At 41.3% G+C, this 20,753-nt stretch overlaps 1 protein-coding gene across 1 annotated transcript; it reads left to right on the plus strand.

Moving 5' to 3' along the window:
- Positions 1-2,251: 2,251 nt before the first annotated feature.
- On the plus strand, positions 2,252-19,394 carry LOC115158203 (myocyte-specific enhancer factor 2B). Its single transcript, XM_029706861.1, has 9 exons — positions 2,252-2,521; positions 14,699-14,790; positions 14,902-15,105; positions 15,423-15,557; positions 15,821-16,010; positions 16,766-16,911; positions 18,294-18,408; positions 18,491-18,599; positions 18,968-19,394. Exons 2-9 carry the CDS (start codon positions 14,737-14,739, stop codon positions 19,293-19,295), a joined length of 1,281 nt encoding a protein of 426 aa, XP_029562721.1. The 5' UTR covers positions 2,252-2,521; positions 14,699-14,736; the 3' UTR covers positions 19,296-19,394.
- The last annotated feature ends 1,359 nt before the right edge of the window (positions 19,395-20,753 follow it).

The raw sequence follows: 20,753 nt of genomic DNA on the forward strand, positions 1-20,753 counted from the left end.
ATTTTTTTAATCCTCATCAATCTACACACAATGTCCCATAATTATTATTATAATTTTTTTTTAACTGACATATCATATTTACATAAGTATTCAGACCCTTTACAGTCTTGAGTCTTCTTGGGTATGACGCTACAAGCTTGGCACACCTGACTTTCTCCCATTCTTTTCTGCAGATCCTCTCAAGCTCTATCAGGTTGGATTGGGAGCATCGCTGCACAGCTATTTTCAGGTCTCTCCGGAGATGTTCGATCGGGTTCAAGTCCGGGGTCTGGCTTGGCCACTCAAGGACATTCAGAGACTTGTCTCGATGCCATTCCTGCATTGTCTTGGCTGTGTGCTTAGGGTTGTTGTCCTGTTGGAAGGTGAACCACTACCACATATCTACAGTACAAAATCCATATGTACTTGTGTATATAGTGCGTATGTTATCATGTGTGTGTATGCATGTGTCTATGTTTGTGTTGCTTCACAGTCCCCGCTGTTCCATAAGGTGTATTTTTATCTGTTTTTTAAAATCTAATTCTACTGCTTGCATTAGTTACTTCATGTGGAATAGAGTTCCATGTAGTCATGGCTCTATGTAGTACTGTGCGCCTCCCATAGTCTGTTTTGGCATGTCTTGTGGGGTATGCATGGGGGTCCGAGCTGTGCGCCAGTAGTTAAAACGCACAGCTCCGTGCATTCAACATGTCAATACCTCTCATAAATACAAGTAGTGATGAAGTCAATCTCTACTCCACTTTGAGCCAGAAGGGAATGACATGCATATTATTATTATTAGCTCTGTGTACATCCAAGGGCCAGCCGTGCTGCCCTGTTCTGAACCAATTGCAATTTTCGTAAGCCCCTTTTTGTGGCACCTGACCACATGACTGAACAGTAGTCCAGGTGGGACAAAACTAGGGCCTGTAGGACCTGCCTTGTTGATAGTGCTGTTAAGAAGGTAGATTATGGACAGGTGCTTTATTATGGACAGACTTCTTATTTTAGCTACTGTTGTATCAATATGTTTTGACCATGGCAGTTTACCATCAAGGGTTACTCCAAGCAGTTTAGTCACCTCGACTTGCTCAAGTTCCACATTATTTATTACAATATTTAGTTGAGGTTTAGGGTTTAGTAAAGGATTTGTCCCAAATACAATGCTTTAAGATTCAGAAATATTTAGGTTTAACTTATTCCTTGCCACCCACTCTGAAACTAACTGCAGCTCACCCTTCCATCACCAAACTTTTGGCAGAGATATGACTTCATGTCATTGCATCATTTGGTATGTCCTTCAATAGCCAGAGAAAAACGGAATAAAGCCTTTTTACACATGAGTAAAATCCTAAAATAAGGTTCTAGAAATATTATTTCATAATTTACTATTTTAATCTGCTAATACTTTGTCATAATGTATTATTATTAATAATAATAATGTATTAATAATGTCATAATATCAATGTCTTGTCATGTCATGTACAGTAATGTGTATAATGAAACTATCACATTTAACAATAACATAAAAACTAAGAAGCAAGCATGTCACATTGAAATGCAATTTGGCAGTGGTGTAAAGTACTTAAGTAAAAAATACTTTAAAGGATTACTTAAGTAGTTTTTTGGGGTATCTGTACTTTACTATTTATATGTTTGACTACTTTTACTTTTACTTCACTACATTCCTAAAGAAAATAATGTACTTTCCCTCCATACATTTTCCCTGACATCCAAAAATACTCGTTAAATTTTGAATGCTTACATTTTGAATGCTTAGCAGGACAGGAAAATTGTCCAAATTCACACTATTTATCAAGAGAACATCCCAGGTCATCCCTACTGCCTCTCATCTGGCGGACTCGCTAAATTTGTACATTTTGTCGGAGTTTTGGAGAGTGCCCCTGGCTATCCGTAAATTAAAAAAAACAAGAACATTGTGCCATCTGGTTTGCTTAATATATGGAATTTGAAATTACTTATACTTTTAGTTTTACTTTGATACTCAAGTATATTTAAAACCAAATACTTTTAGACTTTTACTCAAGTTCTATTTTACTGGGTAACTTACTTGAGTCATTTTCTACGAAGGTATCTTTTACTCAAGTATGACATTTGGGTACTTTTCCCACCACTGGTATTTGGGTAGTCAATTGTCACAGCCTTCATTGAACGGCCCTTCTAGTCTCTCGTCAACTGAAATGATTTCCATCAGGGAGGCGGGGCCAACGGGCACAGCCGAAAGGGCGGTATATGGTCATTTACAAATGGGCTGCAGCCAGCTGTTGCTGCTGGAAATGTGCGCGGTTGAAAGGAGCGCTCCTGAATCATTATCATCTAGCATCAGGTGGACATTTCTAGCCACGGCACCGCGTATTCTCTTCAACGACAACGAATAGTTCTTGAATTATTTAAAGACATTCCAAAAAATTGTAATATAGACACTGCTGTCCTATTTATCAGTCAATACCGGCTCAAACACAGAGTAACCTACAGTTAAGAACAGGGCCGAACGTGACACCGGAGAGATATCGAAGAACAGGTGAGCTGGGAGCAGTCATTGTTTTCTTCTTATCAAAACAATATACATTTTGCCTCCACTCAGAGTTTCCTTAAAATTATCTGTGCTACTCTGAGAAAACTGTAAATTATGGCATAGGCTACTAATATGCTATTACTGTTTAACTAATTTATAGTAGATACTTAGGAATGCGGAACTCTGGGACCTAAATACTATTATTAACCGAGTATTTTTGCATCAGAAATGCAGTAATTATTTGGGAGTCTTATGTATTATTAACAACGACACATGCAGGCCTCACAGCTGTATTTATAGTGCTGTTGCCCAGTTGTATAATTTACTAAAGACTGTCATGTGCCTGGTTCTGCTATATTTGACACGGTATTCCACTTGATAGTCTACATTCAAAGGGTCAATCATCGGGAGGCCTGTTTTTATTGATGGGTTCCTCTTGGTCAAAAGAGATAGGATCAATCAAAGATGTTTCTAATGTTAGCAAGAAGCTAGTTGTGTTGTTCAGGCAGATGAAACGTGAGACTTCATCCAATAGAGAAAGTAATGGGAAAAGTAAGCCTAACCCTTGCATGACAAATAATACATTTGCATTCTTTGGCTCTATCCCACTATGAGTCATCTCTAAGTCAGATCATATTTGTGTCATAATTGAAGATGAAAGGAAATGGATGGCGAGATTCTTACATATTTACAGTAGTGGATCAATAATGCCACAAGTGTACCTATCAAGACATAACACTTTCAACTAATTTATGTATCTACACATCATAGTAATGACTGACAAGTACTGTGCCTATCATAAGTATTCACCCCCTTGGAGTTCTTCACAGTTTATTGTGTTACAACGTGGGATTAAAATGTATTTAATTGTAATTTCTGCCAACAGTGTACACAGACTATTCTGTAATGCCAACGTGGAATTAATTAAATAAAATAAAACATGTAAATGTTCTAAAAATAAAACACTAATATATCTTGCTTAGACAAGTATTCACCCCCCGGAGTCAATACATGTTAGAATCACCATTGGCAGTGATTACAGCTTTGAGTCTTTTTGAGTAAGTCTCTAAGAGTTTGCACACCTAGACTGTGCAATATTTGCCAATTATTATTTTCAAAATTCTTCAAGCTCTGTCAAGTTGTTGTTGATCATTGCTAGACAGACATTTTCAAGTCTTGCCATATATTTTCAAGCAGATTTAAGTCAAAACTGTAAGTAGGCCACTCAGGAACATTCACTTCCTTCTTGGTAAGCAACTCCAGTGTACCTTTGGCCTTGTGTTTTAGGTTATTGTCTTGTTGAAAGATTAGTCTCCCTCCCGGAGTCTGATGGAAAACAGACTGAATCAGGTTTTCCTCTAGGATTTTGCCTGTGCTTAGCTCCATTACGTTTGTTTTTATCCTGAAAAGCTCACCAGTCCTTGCCGATGACAAGCATACCCATATCATGATGCAGCCCCCACCATGCTGAAAAATATGAAGAGTGGTACTCAGTGTTGTGTTGTGTTGGATTTGCCCCAAACATATTTTTTTTTATTCAGGACAAAAAGTAGATTTATTTGCCACCTTTTTGGAGCATTACTTTACTGCCTTGTTGCAAACAGGATGCATGTTATGGAATATTTTTTATTCTGTACAGGCTTCCTTCTTTTCACTCTGTCATTTATGTTAGTATTGTGGATCCTTCCTCAGTTCTCTCCTATCACAGCCATAAAACTTCATAACTGTTTTAAAATCACCATTGGCCTTATGCTGAAATCCCTGAGCGGTTTCCTTCTTCTCTGGCAACTCAGTTAGGAAGGACGTTTGTATCTTTGTGGTGACTGGGTCTATTGATTCACCATCCAAAGCCTAGTTAATTACTTCACCATGCTCAAAGGGATATGCAGTGTCTGCTTTTAATTTTTTTAAATGAACTACAGTGCATTCTGATAGTATTCAGACCTCTTGACTTTTTACACATTTTGTTACGTTACAGCCTTGTTCTAAAATTAAAAATTAAAAAATCCTGATCAATCTACACACAATACCCCATAATGACAAAGCAAAAACAGGTTTTGAAATCTTTGCAAATACATTACAAATTAACAACTGAAATATAATATTTACTCAGTACTTTGTTGAAGCACCTTTCGCAGCGATTACAGCCTTTGAGTCTTCTTGGGTATGACGCTACAAGCTTGGGACACCTGTATTTGGGGAGTTTCTCCCATTCTGCTCTGCAGATCCTCTCAAACTTTGTCAGGTTGGATAAGGAGCATTGCTGCACAGCTATTTTCAGGTCTCTCCAGAGATGTTCGATCGGGTTCAAGTCCAGGCTCTGGCTGGGCCACTGAAGGACATTCAGAGACTTGTCCCAAAGCCACTCCTGCATTGTCTTGGCTGTGTGCTTAGGGTCGTTGTCCTGTTGGAAGGTGATCCTTCGCCCCAGTCTGAGGTCCTGAGTACTCTAGAGCAGGTTTTCATCAAGGATCTCTCTGTACTTTGCTCAGTTCATCTTTCCCTCAATCCTGACTAGTCTCCCAGTCCCTGCCGCTGAAAAACATCCCCACAGCATGATGCTGCCACCACCGTGCTTCACCTTAAGGATGGTGCTAGGTTTCCTCCAGACGTGACACTTGGCATTCAGGCCAAATAGTTCAATCTTGGTTTTGTCAGACCAGAGAATCTTGTTTCTCATGGTCTGAGAGTTCTCTAGGTGACTTTGGGCAAACTCCAGCGGGCTGTCATATGCCTTTTACTGAGGAGTGGCTTCCGTCTGGCCACTCTATCATAAAGACCTGATTGGTGGAGTGCTGCAGAAATGGATGTCCTTCTGGAAGGTTCTCCCATCCCATCTCCACAGAGGAACTCTGGAGCTCTCTCAGAATGACCATCAGGTTCTTGGTCACCTCCCTGACCAAGGCCCTTCTCCCCCGATTTCTCAGTTTGGCCAGGCAGCCAGCTCTAGGAAGAGACTTTGTGGTTCCAAACTTCTTCCATTTAAGAATGATTTAGGCCACTGTGTTCTTGGGGACCTTCAATGCTGCAGACATTTTTTGGTACCCTTCCCCAGATCTGTGCTTCGACACAATCCTGTCTCAGAGCTCCACGGACAATTCCTTCGACCTCATGGCTTGGTTTTTGCTCTGACATGCATTGTTAACTGTGGGACCTTATGTAGACAGGTGTGTGCCTTTCCAAATCAGGTCCAATCATTTGAATTTACCACAGTGGACTTCAATCAAGTTGTAGAAACATCCCAAGGATGAACATTGGAAACAGGATGCACCTGAGCTCAACTTCTAGTCTCATAGCAAAGACTCTAAATAAAATACCTTATTTACATAAGTACTCAATCTTTTTTTATTATTAGCAAAAAATAAATAAAAATAAACGGATTTTGATTTGTCATTATAGGGTATTGTGTAGATTGATGAGGAAAAATATTAAATTAATCATTTTTAGAATAAGGCTGTAACGTAACAAAATGTGAAAAGGGAAGGGGTCTGAATACTTTCCAAATGCGCTGTGGCTACCAATTGGTGCCCTTCTTTTCAAGACATTGAAAAGCTTCCTGGTTTTGTGATTGAATCTGTGCTAGAAATGTACTACTGGACTGAGGGACCTTACATATAATTGTGTGTGGGGTTCAGAGATGGGGTAGTCATAAAAAAATCTTGTTAACCTCTATTATTGAACACAGAGTCCATGCAACTTATTATGTGATTTGTTTAGCAAATCTTTACCCAGGAACTTATTTAGGCTTGCCATAACAAAGGGGGTGAAGACTTATATAACCAAGAGATTCTAGTTATTTATTTTTTATTTATTTGTAAAAAAATTATATATATTTTCTCTTTGACATTATGGAATATTTTGTGTAGATAAATGACAAATAAAAATCACAATTTCTTACTCACCAACATTTGAAGAAATCCAAGGGGGTGAATACTTATGATAGGCACTGTATAGTCTTTATATGGTGGGTAAATAATGTATATTTGGGTGGTGTATTGTGTGTGTCCTTCAGGCCTATATACAGGTACAGTAGTTCATTCCCATTGCATGTACACTTCCTTTTTAAATGATGCATATTTTTATGGAGCATTTTGTAAATGCTAGAGAATATTGAAACACTATTTGTATGGACTAAATTCATTTTAGATGATGCCAGTGGCTTAGTGGGTGTACATTATACTGTCACAATAGGGACGCAGGATTTTCTATCATGAAGGAAAGATTTGCCGTGGAGCAAATATGTAAAGTGGAATCTGATCCAGCGGCTGCTTTAAATGCATTTTATTTATGCTTCCATTTTTATCCTTTCATTCAGCTCTGCAAAAATCTTAACTTGGAGCAAAGCATAGCCAACAGAGAATGTGCAAGAATCAACAGGAAGGCACAAATTATATGGTTAGGATACATAAAGAAAAACTTATTTTCAAAGTAGAATATTTAACACTCAACAATTTCCAGTAAAACACTGAAATACTGTATTTCCAATGCTTACAACAAATATTTGTTCATCGTGAACTGAAAGTTTAAATTCTTTGCATGACTTGACAACATCTGTGTTTGTTATTCTTGTTCTCAAGTTGCTTTTCCATGGACAGCAATATGTTTGTTTCTGAAAGAGAGCATCTTTGACCTTTTGGTTTTATAATAAAACCACTAAACTTGGGCACTCAGTATTGAACCTGTTGCCCCTGGTGCAGTCATGACTACATCTCTGTCTCTCTCTGTCTCTGTCTCTAAGCTGAGGCATGACACTATGGTCTTGACATGTCTCTGTGGTTCACAAAAATCCTAAAGCTCTTCCAGAAAGATCAGGTGTCCTGCCCATAGTGTGTGTCTATTCTGACTCAATCCAAAATATACAGGCAATTTAATTATCTCCTGTTAAAATTAGCCAGATATTTCCTCACCTCTGCTTTACAAATGTCCAGCCAGGGAGTCATTGCAAATAACAAAGCGCATAAACTGTCTGACCCTGCTGTGTCACATTCGAGTTTTAAATAAACATGGGGTGAAATATAGATTTTTTTAACCATAAATCAGTCTTGCAAATTGATACTGCATTGCTTTTAGAAGATTTCACACAAACCTTAATCTGTGATCAATTCAGCGATGAATGAAGTGTTAACTTTTTTTATAATAATCTGCATTTTATGTCAAGGTTTGTTGAGTCAATAAGCGTTCGTGTCGGCATGTTTGCCTTGGCTTGGGGGGGGGCTTTATGTATTGGGTTATGCAAATAGGATTCCTGCTTTCTATTTTGGGGCCTGGTTTCTCATCTTGCCATTGAACTGAAATGACTGGAGCATCAACAACTAATACTGAAAACACTCTGCTTTTATGCTTTTTCCCAGCTAATATTGTATGGTAGCATTCATATAAGAGTTTGGTTCTCTGTTCACAGTTATAGGCCTTAAAGGGGAAATGTATGCTTTCTCCTTCTGCAAGGGGTGAACATTAGCAAGTTTCCATTTAATTGATTTAATGGAATATGCAATGACACAGTTGTTATTGTCATGTACATATACAGCAATGATCCGTGTTCACGAGTAAGTTCCCATTTAACGTTTACTGGAATTGCTATAATTAAAGCCAGTGTGTTAGTGAGAAGTATCACACCTCTGTATCAAGTCCTTCACTCACTCATATGAAGTAGTGCTACAGCGTTGACTGGTAATGACAAAACTGTTTGTTGTCGGTGTTGTTCACCCTGTGGTGTCCCTGGGGACAGCCAGGGTGTCTTTGGGAGAGAGTGCCTGACTGTGCTAGAGGCCTGCTCTGTTAGTGTGTATGGTCTCGTTTCCACTGTCTGGTCTCTGGGAAGGTGTCAGAGGAAGCTGCACTCTGTCCCTAGGAGCTCGAGACCCTGGGGTAACTGTGTGTGAGTGCAATTATTGCACTATTACAGGACACAAAATACTTGTGTTATTTTCTACTCCACTTACTGTATACAGTATATCATCTATAGCTTACCACAGGCATTTTCCTGGTCTTGAATACCATGGTCTCTTGAGTGGCAAAAAGTAATTGGATTCCATCTTATAGTATGTGAACAAGATCATTGGAAATTAAAACCGTAACATTTGCTCTACCCCCCAAGGCAGCCAAATGTACATTCTCAACAACACTCCAATGGTTTTTACAGAGAGTGAAACTCAGGTACATTTCTCTCTAACTTGACTTTTATGAGACTGTTTGAGACCTCAAGTGGCGGTTGTCATATGGACTGCGTTATCCAGAATTAGCTGACATTAGGCTTGTGCAGGTTTACTGGCTTCGTCGTTGGGGGTTTGAGAAACCAACAAAACAACGGTGAGAGGGCCAAGTCCTCACTGTTTAGAGGGGAGGTAAATGCTATATTTGCCTGATGTGTGTGTGTGTGTGGGGGGGAGGTGTGGTGTGGTGTGTAATTCTGAGAGAAAGGAACTTTCTGTAAACCCCAATGTGATAAAGATCTCTCTGGCCTCTCTGTAGCTCGGGTCTTCCACTTCCCTCTACTGTCTTCATTTACATTTGAGGCGAGATGCTCTCTTCTGCAGAACTGTACATGCTAGTCATGTAGAGTTCTCCTCTCAGTTGCAGAAAACGATAGTATTTTTTATTCAGTACAATGCAAGATGATGCAATCATAATTGGTGCAGTCATTTGGTGTGTTCTTGGTGGACCTCTTGTTTGTGCAATCCAATAGCTGAGCAGTTACAACTATTTTGCCCCAGTATCTGTTACTAGTTCGCTGTACTATAGATTTAGGAGACTTGTCTACTTTCTAATTCTGTCAGTCTTAATAAAGCACAATTATTCAGAGAAGTTTCAGTAATCGAAAATGGAGTACCAATGATGGATATTTTTCTACACATTGATTGATTCTGTTCTATTTTACAGTTTGAGGTGTAAGTGTCTTGCCTTAGAGGCTGAGTCCAGTGGATACTTTATAAGGTAATGATAGGGGCACAGAGGTGGATTCCTCAGAAATGCCCTGAATGCCTGTGCCAAGCGTGGGCAAGGGGGCAGTGGGCACTCTGGGGGTCGTGGGAACACCGGCACCATATCCGCTCACTCACCATTTGGATGTGGCTTCTAAATATAGAGGTCATACGTGTCCAATATGAGAAGGGAAAACTCCTCTGGGCTTTGCATCAGTAGAGACAGTGCAGTCAGTTACTGCCAGCTGAGGACAGGGACGCAGAGAGTTGTACTAGACCTAATTTTCTGATCTCAACCATGTACTTATCTTACGTGTAAAGTTTTTTATGATATATTGTGGATACTATTGTTATGCTCAATGTCATTTATAAATGTGACGTTCTTGATCTTGATTTGTATATTGCTGTGTTTACAATGCAATCATATACAGTGCCTTCAGAAAGTATTCACACCCCTTGACTTTTTCCACATTTTAAATTTGTTAAAGCCTGAATTTAAAATGGATTAAATGGAGATGTTGTGTCACTGGCCTAAAAACAATACCCCATAATATCAAAGTGTAATTTTGTTTCTAGAAATGTTTACTTATTAATTAAAAATGAAAAGCTGAAATGTCTTGAGTCAATAAGTATTCAACCTATTGTTATGGCAAGGCAAAGTTGTTAGTTAAGGAGAACAAATGTGCTTATTAAGTCCCATAATAAGTTGCATGGACTCACTCTGTGTGCAATAATAGTGTTTAACATGATTTTTGAATGACTACCTCATCTCTCTACCCCACACATACAATTATCTGTAAGGTCCCTCAGTCAGGCAGTGAATTTCAAAGAGATTAAATCACAAAGACCAGGGAGGATTTCCAATGCCTCACAAAGAAGGGCACCTATTGGTAAATTAAGAAAAAAAAACAGACATTGAATATCCCTTTTGAACATGGTGAAGTTATTAATTACACTTTGGACGGTGTATCAATACACCCAGTCACTACAAAGATACAGGTGTCCTTCCTAACTCAGTTGCCGGAGAGGAAGGAAACCGCTCAGGGATTTCACCATGAGGCCAATGGTGATTTTGAAATGGTTACAGAGTTTAATAGTTGTGATAAGAGAAAACTGAGGATGGATCAACAACATTGTAGTTACTCCACAATTGTAGTTACAACACCATAGTGCCTTCAAAGCTCATCAATAAACTCAGGACCCTGGGACTAAACACCTCCCTCTGCAACTGGATCCTGGACTTCCTGACGGGCCGACCCCAGTTGTTCAGGGTAGGTAACAACACATCCGCCATGCTGATCCTCAACACAGGTGCACCTCAGGGGTGCGTGCTCAGCCCCCTCCTGTTCTCCCTGTTCACTCATGACTGCACGGCCAGGCACGACTCCAAAACCATCATTAAATTTGCCGATGACACAACAGTGGTAGGCCTGATCACCGACAACAACGAGACAGCCTATAGGGAGGAGGTCAGAGACCTGGCCGTGTGGTGCCAGGACAACAACCTCTCCCTAAGCGTGATCAAGACAAAGGAGATGATTGTGGACTACAGGAAAAAGAGGACCAAGCATGCCCCCATTCTCATCGACAGGGCTGCAGTGGAGCAGGTTGAGAGCTTCAAGTTCCTTGGTGTCCACATCACCAACAAACTATCATAATCCAAGCACCCCATGACAGTCGTGAAGCAGGCACGACAAACCTATTCCCCCTCAGGAGACTGAAAAGATTTGGCATGGGTCCTCAGATCCTCAAAAGGTTCTACAGCTGCACCATCGAGAGCATTCTGACTGGTTGCATCACTGCCTGGTATGGCAACTGCTCGGCCTCCGACAGCAAGGCACTAGAGAGGGTAGTGCGTATGGACTAGTACATCACTGGGGCCAAGCTTCCTGCCATCCAGGACCTCTATACCAGGCAGTGTTAGAGGAAGGCCCTGAAAATTGTCAAAGACTCCAGCCACCCTAGTCATAGACTGTTCTCTCTTCTACCACATGGCAAGCGTTACCGGAGCACCAAGTCTAGGTCCAAGAGGCTTCTAAACAGATTCTACCCCCAAGCCATAAGTCTCCTGAACATCTAGTCAAATGGCTACCCAGACTATTCACATTGTCCCCCACCTCCCCTCTCCACACCACTGCCACTCTCTCTTGTCATCTATGCATAGTCACTTTAATTAACTCTACCTACATGTACATACTACCTCAACTAACCGGTGCCCCCGCACATTGACTCTGTACCGGCACCCCCCTGTATATATTGTTATTTTTTACTGCTCCTCTTTAATTACTTGTTACTTTTATCTCTTATCCATATTTTTTGGAACTGCACTGTCGGTTAGGGGCTCGTAAGTTACCATTTCACTGTAAGGTCTACACCTGTTGTATTCTGCGCATGTGGCTAATACAATTTGATTTGATTTGATTTGACAATACTAACCTAAATGAATAGTAGGAAGCTTGTACAGAATACAAATATTCCAAAGCATGCATCCTGTTTGCAATAAGGCACAAAAGTAAAACTACAAAACCGTTGGCAAAGAAAATATCTTTATGTCCTGAATACAAAGTGTTATGTTTGGGGCATATCCAACAAAACACATCTTTGAATACCACTCTTCATATTTTCAAGCATGGGGGTGGCTGCATCATGTTATGGGTGCTTGTTATCATCAAGGACTAGGGAGTTTTTTAGGATAAAAAGAAACCGAATAGAGCTCAGCACAGGCAAAATCCAATAGGAAAACCTGACTCTTTCGAACAGACACTGGGAGACAAATTCCCCTTTCAGCAGGATAATAACCTAAAACAAAAGGCCAAATATAAACTGGAGTTGCTTACCAAGACAACACTGAATGTTCCTGAGTGACCTAGCTAGAGTTTTGACTTAAATCTGCTTTAAAAATCTATGGCAAGACTTGAAAATGGCTGTCTAGCAATGATGAACAACCAACTTGACAGAGTTTGAAGAATTACAAAAATAATAAGCAGATATTGTGCAATCCAGGTGTGTAAAGGTCTTAGAGACTTACCCAGAAAGATTCACAGCTGTAATCGCTGTCAAATGTGACTCTAAGATATATATATATTGAAGTCGGAAGTTTACATACACTTAGGTTGGAGTCATTAAAACTCATTTTTCAACCACTCCACAAATTTCTTGTCAACAAACTATAGTTTTGGCAAGTTGGTTAGGACATCTACTTTGTGCATGACACAAGTAATTTTTCCAACAATTGTTTACAGACAGATTATTTCACTTATAATTCACTGTATCACAATTCCATTGGATCAGAAGTTTACATACACTAAGTTGATTGTACCTTTAAACAGCTTGGAAAATTCCAGAAAATGACATCATGGTTTTAGAAGCTTCTGATTAGGCTAATTGACATACTTTGAGTCAATTGGAGGTGTACCTGTGGATGTATTTCAAGGCCTGCCTTCAAACTCAGTGCCTCTTTGTTTGACATCATGGGAAAATTAAAAGAAATCAGCCAAGACCTCAGAAAAATAACTGTAGACCTCCACGAGTCTGGTTCATCCTTGGGAGCAATTTCCAAATGCCTGAAGGTACCACATTCATCTGTACAAACAATAGTACGCAAGTATAAACACCATGGGACCACGCAGCCGTCATACCGCTCAGGAAGGAGACGCGTTCTGTCTCCTAGAGATGAATGTATTTTGGTGCGAAAAGTTCAAATCAATCCCAGAACAGCAGCAAAGGACCTTGTGAAGATGCTGGAGGAAACAGGTACAAAAGTTTCTATATCCACAGTAAAACGAGTCCTATATCGACATAACCTGAAAGGCCGCTCACCAAGGAGAAGCCACTGCTCCAAAACCGCATAAAAAAGTCAGACTACGGTTTGCAACTGCACATGGGGACAAAGATCGTACTTTTTGGAGAAATGTTGTCTGGTCTGATGAAACAAAAATAGAACTGTTTGGCCATAATGACCATCATTATGTTAGGAGGAAAAAGGGGGATGCTTGCAAGCCGAAGAACACCATCCCAACCATGAAGCACGGGGGTGGCAGCATCATGTTGTGGGGGTGCATTGCTGCAGGAGAGACTGGTGCACTTCACAAAATAGATGGCATCATGAGGCAGGAAAATGATGTGGATATATTGAAGCAACATCTCAAGACATCAGTCAAGAAGTTTTAGCTTGGTTGCAAATGGGTCTTCCAAATGGACAATGACCCCAAGCATACTTCCAAAGTTGTGGTAAAGTGGCTTAAGAACAACAAAGTCAAGTTATTGGTGTGGCCATCACAAAGCTCTGACCTCAATCCCATAGAAAATTTGTGGGCAGAACTGAAAAAACGTGTGCGAGCAAGGAGGCCTACAAATCTGACTCAGTTACACCAGCTCTGTCAGGAGGAATGGGACAAAATTTACCCAACTTATTGTGGGAAGCTTGTGGAAGGCTACCCGGAACGTTTGACCCAAGTTAAACAATTTAAAGGCAATGCTACCAAATACTAATTGAGTGTATGTATACTTCTGACCCACTGGGAATGTGATGAAAGAAATATTTAATTTCACATTCTTAAAATAAAGTGGTGATCCTAACTGACCTAAGACATGACCAGGCCTGCCCGTATGTCTCTACCATCTTTTTTTCTGAACCTGAACATGGGAGAAGAGGGGGTGGTGTAGAACTTTCCCTTTTCGAAAACACACTGTTTTTCTTCCGCTGGTTTCACCAGGGCCTGTTGTACCTTACAAGCTGACTGGTTTATATTTGTAACCCTGCTAGCTCTGGTCCCGGGTTAACCCAGACCGAGGGGGTGTCAGACTGCTCTAACTTTATCCCCCATCGCCTCATCAGAGTATAAATAAACAGGCTGCATGACAAGGGGGAAGGGTGGGACTTACGTCGCTTAAACAAAACACATGCCATTTTCCCATCAGAATTGTCTGAAGGTTAAGACCCATACTGTATGGTGGTTGGTGCTCTTATTTCGATAAGGTTGAGTGGCACCACTGTGTATGAGCCTACCTGTAACCCTTTATGAAGCGGCCCGAGGTCTCAACCATATGGTTTGCATTTTGAAAGTTAGCTAGGTTTGATTGTGTAATGGGCTGTTGATGTTGCCTTGAGATCTACAAAAGACTATATATCTCAATGGCATATCCTGATGAAATAAAGTTAACTTAAATCAACTTTTTTGTTACTAGGATGACATTTACATGCTGTGCTGAACAGGGGATGAGTTAAAATGACTGATTTTTTTATATATATCTATTTTCACAGTGTTAAGCCATCTGTCAGACACGCAGACCGTAAACACAATGGGAAGGAAAAAAATACAAATCTCTCGTATCCTGGACCAGCGGAATCGACAGGTACAACTCTTTAATTATTCTATCACTTTTGATTGATTATTACATTTAACATGGTATAGTTAAACAGCCACAGACCAAATAATACATGGACCAATATATTTCTGTTCCCAGGTGACATTCACCAAGCGTAAGTTTGGCCTGATGAAGAAGGCGTATGAGCTGAGTGTACTGTGTGACTGTGAGATCGCCCTCATCATCTTCAACAGCACCAACCGTCTGTTCCAGTACGCCAGCACTGACATGGACAAGGTCCTGCTCAAGTACACAGAGTACAGCGAGCCTCACGAGAGCAGGACCAACACAGACATACTGGAGGTATAAATACATTACAGCTCCGCACATTACTCAACATGTTCTCCTATACGTATAGTAATCTGTTGCATAATTACATGCAAGGTTACAATTACATTAATTCCCAATAAAGACACACTGTTGAGAGTGCATTGACGTTGGAATGCATAGGTTAATGAAATGCTTACTTGGGCTCCCCCACAAAGCATTGAAAAAACAATGTTGGTACAGTCCACTTCTGTATTGTTAGGACATCCCCAAGAATCAATAGTATAAATCGTGCTGTAGTATCCTTGAGGTAATGTCTGTGTGCTGCTCTTCCCTCTGTCCTGCTACTGTAGACTCTGCGGAGGAAGGGCCTGGGTCTGGACGGGACAGAGCTGCTGGACACGGAGGAACCTATGCAGCTGGCAGCAGAGAAGTATGGCCCACACAGCGAGGGCATGGACCTCTCCCTGGCCCGCCAGCGCTACTACGTTAGTACTCACACTGGTCTTATCAGACAGATGCTGCCTGAGCCAAAGGATGTACATTAACTAAAGTTGTTTCATTGATTGCTTTTATTCTGTGAAGAATGGCTAAATTTGAGAAAATGATTCTATTGAACAGTCAAACCATTCATTTGACTCAGTGCGCACATGTTGTACTCATAGAGACACTTTAGCTCTGCAATGCAGCTGCAATAAACCTAACTTTGAAATCTTAACTCAAACAGACACTCTCTCATATTTCTCCTCAGGCCCCCTCCTTGCACTCACCAGAGGCCCAGTTCCTGGTGTCTACTGGCTGTGAGAATGGATACCCCAACTCCTCCAACCCCAGCCCGAGCTCCCACAGACCCCCGGCCTTCAAGCCCCTGGGCCCCAGACCAGGCTCAGCCAGCCCTGCAGGGCCGCACTGCCATGCTGCCTTCATGTCCCCACACTCAGGTGACCTGGCCCCCTAGTTCCTCTTTGACACATTCCTAGAGGTTTAGAGGTACCATTCTTGACATGATTTGTCTACAGAATGGCTGGCATGGATGAGTGTCCATGAGTGTGAGTCCACCTCAGTGCTGTGCAGCCAGCTGTGCACACAGGAAGTGTGTGTGTGTGTGTGTGTGTGTGTGTGTGTGTGTGTGTGTGTGTGTGTGTGTGTGTGTGTGTGTGTGTGTGTGTGTGTGTGTGTGTGCTGTCTGAAACAGTCCCCACAAGTGAAACAGCGTCTGGAGGCTGATCTGTGGTTTCTGAGCAGTGAGTGTGTTGCACCTGCTGGTCAGCTCAGCTCAACCCCTCACTCTCCACACCCTATAGTTATTAGTAGACATGCGTAGGGATGCCACTCGATGGTGTGTGACCGCAACCAAGCTTTGTAGTCAATTAAATCAGCATTTTGAAAGACTACACTACTGTACGATGCTTGTAATATGCCCTTTTTATCAATACAGATCAGAGCTAAATGTATGGTAAAAATACGTATTATGCTTACTAAGTTAATGTGTGAAATCATTTTTTGTTATCAGGTTGACATTAATAATGTACGTTTTGATAATCTGAAGTAATCTGAAGTGGCAGACAAAATGTAATCCTAAAAAATTACTTTTACAGGCAGAGGGAGTGAGAGAGATTGAGAGAGAGTGATTGAGGGTTCTGTCGGTGAGTGAAACATCTTGTTCTCACTTCCTATTTGTGTTCTCTCTGTTCAGGTATTGGCAACTCTATGTTCTCCCATGGCAACCTGAGCCGGGCCTTGGAGATGAAGACTCCTCCCCCTTTGAATCTGGGCAGTGAGAACCGGCGGACTGAGAGCCACCCTGGCATGGGTGGCACACGCGCGAACTTTAGCAGTTCTGTAAGGATCTCTTAAATCCTACTTGTCAGTCATAACGCGAGGTTAGCATGAGGTACTGCAGTACTGCAGGCTACATAGTTCCACTACCACTCTTGGTGATTATGAAGGACCAATCAGAGAGCAGGGTTATGACGATGTCCTTATGAAGGGACCAATCAGAGAGCAGAGTTATGAGAATGTTATTACGATGGGACCAATCAGAGAGCAGGTTTAAGATTATGTAATTACGAATCGACCGATAAGAGAGCAGGGTTATGATGATGTCATTATGATGAACCAATCAGAGAGCATGGTTATGACGATGATATTACAAAGGGACCAATCAGAGATTAGGGTTAGGACAATGTTATTATGAAGTGCCCAATTAGAGAGCAGGGCTATGACGATGTCATTATGATGTGTCAATCAGAGAGCAGTGTCATAACAATGTCATTATGATGTAATTATGAAGGACCAATCAGAGGACAGGGTTATGATGATCTCATTATGAAGGGATCAATCCGAGCGCAGGGTTATGATGATATCCTTATGAAGGACTAATCGGAAAGCAGGGTTATGACGATGCCATTACGAAAGGACAATCAGAGGACCAACCACACTCACATGGCCTGTATTGTTTTGTAGATAGCTTTTTAAAAGTAATTAATGAATAGATTAGGCATATTTACTTTGGATGGTACCCACATTGACCGTGTCCACTCTTATAAATATCTGGGCAATTGGACTGATGAAAAGCTACCTTTTAAAAAGCATATTGATGAGTTAGTTAAGAAGTTGAGAATTAAAATGGGCTTCTTCTACAGAAATAGGTCCTGCCTCTCGTTAAATAGCAGAAAGCAGATTATTCAGTCAATGTTCCTACCGGTTTTAGACTATGGCGACATCATCTATATGAATGCAGCTGACACTACATTAAAGCCGTTAGATGCAGTTTTTCATAGCACATTGTGCTTTATTATGGTCGACAGGTTCAGTACACATCAACGCATTCTTTAACAAAAAGTAGGCCGGCCCTCTTTGAAGTTGTGGAGGTCGATTTATTGCTTTCTTTTTATTTATAAAGCTCTCTCGCAAAAACTTCCCCCGTACCTGACATCATTACTAACTTTTAGACGTATGAGTTAGCAGACCCGGTCTCAGGGATGCTAACTCTGGAGATCCCTTCAGTCTCTTTGGCATTTCAAATGGTTAATTGGGGACCTCTTTGCTGAGGAATGTGATTGTTTCTCTTGAGTGTGTTTTTTGGGGTAATCTTGTATATTTGTATTATGTGGTATTTGTAAAGTGTGTATTTGCATGGCTCCCTTGTGAAAGAGACCTTAGTCTCAATGGGACTCCCTGCTAAGACAAAGAAAAAATATCTCTCTCCATGTGATGTTCAGAGAGGACTACTGTACCCGGGCATGCACCCAGGGAATCACATGCTGGCAATGGGGAAGACAGGTCTGCTGAGCCATGGTCTGGGGGGCTACAGCCTCTCCTCTGCTGGACCATCTGGTAAGGCTGCAGCTCTGCTCCTCTTAAATCTTCACCGGCTTCTTAGTTAGTGATTTACAATAATTCTCCTCTTCCCTCCCAGACTACAGTCACCCAGGTTTCTCCCATGCTGTGAGTCTACAGCGTGGGACAGTGAACCCATGGCAGACAGCACAACCACAGGAGCAGCATGTACCTCACCTCAGCCCAGCGTAAGACCACTGATACTTTATTTAACTAGGCAAGTCAGTTAAGAACACATTCTTATTTTCAATGACGGCCTAGGAACAGAGGGTTAACTTCTTGTTCAGGGGCAGAACGACAGATTTTTACCTTGTCAGCTCAGGGATTCAATCTAGCAACCTTTCAGTTACTGGCCCAACGCTCTAACCACTATATTGCCGCCCAATATACACCTTACTCAATTACTCAGTGTTGAACTTCGCACAGTGAGGGACCTGATAGTGTTGTGTGTCTACTAGTGACCTCTATATGAAAAATGGCAAGTGAGGATTCATTTCATACTATATCATGCATGCATATACCGTTCTCTTTTCTCTGTCCGCTTGCTGTGTACCAGGATGTCCAGTGGAGGGTGCTCTTTTCCTTCTCAGTCCTCAACCCCCACCCCTCCTCCTCACCCCTCCCTCAACCTCAGCATCAAATCGGAGCGCTCCTCCCCGGAGCACATCTGCTCCCCGACCTCTCCGCCCGTGCGCCACTTGAGGCAGCACTCTCCAATGAGCACCTCCAATTCTGCTCACCACACCCCCCAGGAGCCCTACCCAGCCAATGAGAGAGAGGATTTCCCCAAAGGAGGTGTTCCCTACCTGGCTCAGCACGGGGCAGAGGAGAAAGGAGGGCTGCCCTTGAGGCAATTAGAAATCAGCGATGGGTGGCAGAGATAGCTGGCAGCGACTACCACACACAAAAATCCTGCCACATGGCTTCCAACACACAGAGAGAGGAGAATGGGGAGATGGGGTTCACTCGTTCACATCATCCCAGAGGAAAGAAATACCCCCCTTAGAGCTGGGCTGGACTCTCCATTGTGGGCAATGAACATGTGGCACTGGCTCTCTGATCTTGATACAGTGAGGAGATACAGTGGGTGTGTTGTTGTTGGGTTTGGTTGGTTTGTCTCTGTGTTGGTTCAGAGGGGTGTCAAATCACACATCAATGCGGTTCTCTCCTCCTGCTTGTGCTACAGCACAGAGCAGAGCAGGGGTGAGAGCATCAGTCATTTAGCCACGTAACTTAGAGCACAGTGTTTCAGATTAATACTTTACATTCAGGTCCCCAGTTAATGTACATATGTAACTTTAATGCTTAGTTTATCCTTCAGCCCAAAATCAATGAAGTGGTCAGCTCACAGGAGACCAATTAGGGAGCAGCAAGGTTCTATTCATCTATCATGGTCTCAATGGGCATGGCCTCGTGATAGTGAGTAGGAAGTTGGTCTGGATAGGAATTGATCACAGACAAACAAAAATTTAATCTGCATTTATGGATTATTCTATTTAAAATCTGTGCATTTTTAAGTCTCTCAGGGATTTAGATCATTGGTTCCATTATAAAGGTTTAGTGTTGCTTTTTAAGACTAAAATAATACTGAGCAAAGCTGTTTGTTTTTACACCATATCCTGCATAGTTTAATGATTTCTTTTTGGACACTGGCCTTAATCATGTAAAATTATGACATCAATTTAAGACCAAAGGATATGTAATGGGTTTATTTTCTTAAATATGAATATTCGCTATAAACCAAAGTTTAGCATCTAATGTATTTCTAGAAATATCTAAAGGCATGTAAGAATCATCCATCAGTAGTAATCATTATACGTCTTCAATCTATTCCCCCTTGTGAACAGTTAAGGTCCATATTCAGTATAACCATTTTATAAAGTTGAGCTTAATTTTGTTTAAATAAATTAAAAAGCTCAGGGCTGGACTACCGCATTTGGGGTCACTGGGGAACCGACCTCCAGGTCCCCTGCTTTTCAACATATTTTGTATTGAAAAAATGTGCAGTTTTAAATCAAAATCAAATCAAATGTTATTTGTCACATGCGCTGAATACAACAGGTGTAGACCTTACAGTGAAATGCTTACTTACAAGCCCTTAACCAACAATGCAGTTTTAAGTAAGAGATTTTAAAGAAAGTAAGAGATAAGAACAACAAATAATTAAAGAGCAGCAGTAAATAACAATAGTGGGGCTATATACAGGGGGTACCGGTACAGAGTCAATGTGTCAATGTGCGGGGGCACCGGTGTTGAGGTATTGAGATAATTGTGTACATGCAGGTAGGGTTGTCAAAGTGGCTATGCATAGATAATAACAGAGTTGCAGCAGTGCAAATAGT

Source organism: Salmo trutta, chromosome 22 (assembly GCF_901001165.1).
Source record: "Salmo trutta chromosome 22, fSalTru1.1, whole genome shotgun sequence".
Taxonomy (NCBI): domain Eukaryota; kingdom Metazoa; phylum Chordata; class Actinopteri; order Salmoniformes; family Salmonidae; genus Salmo; species Salmo trutta.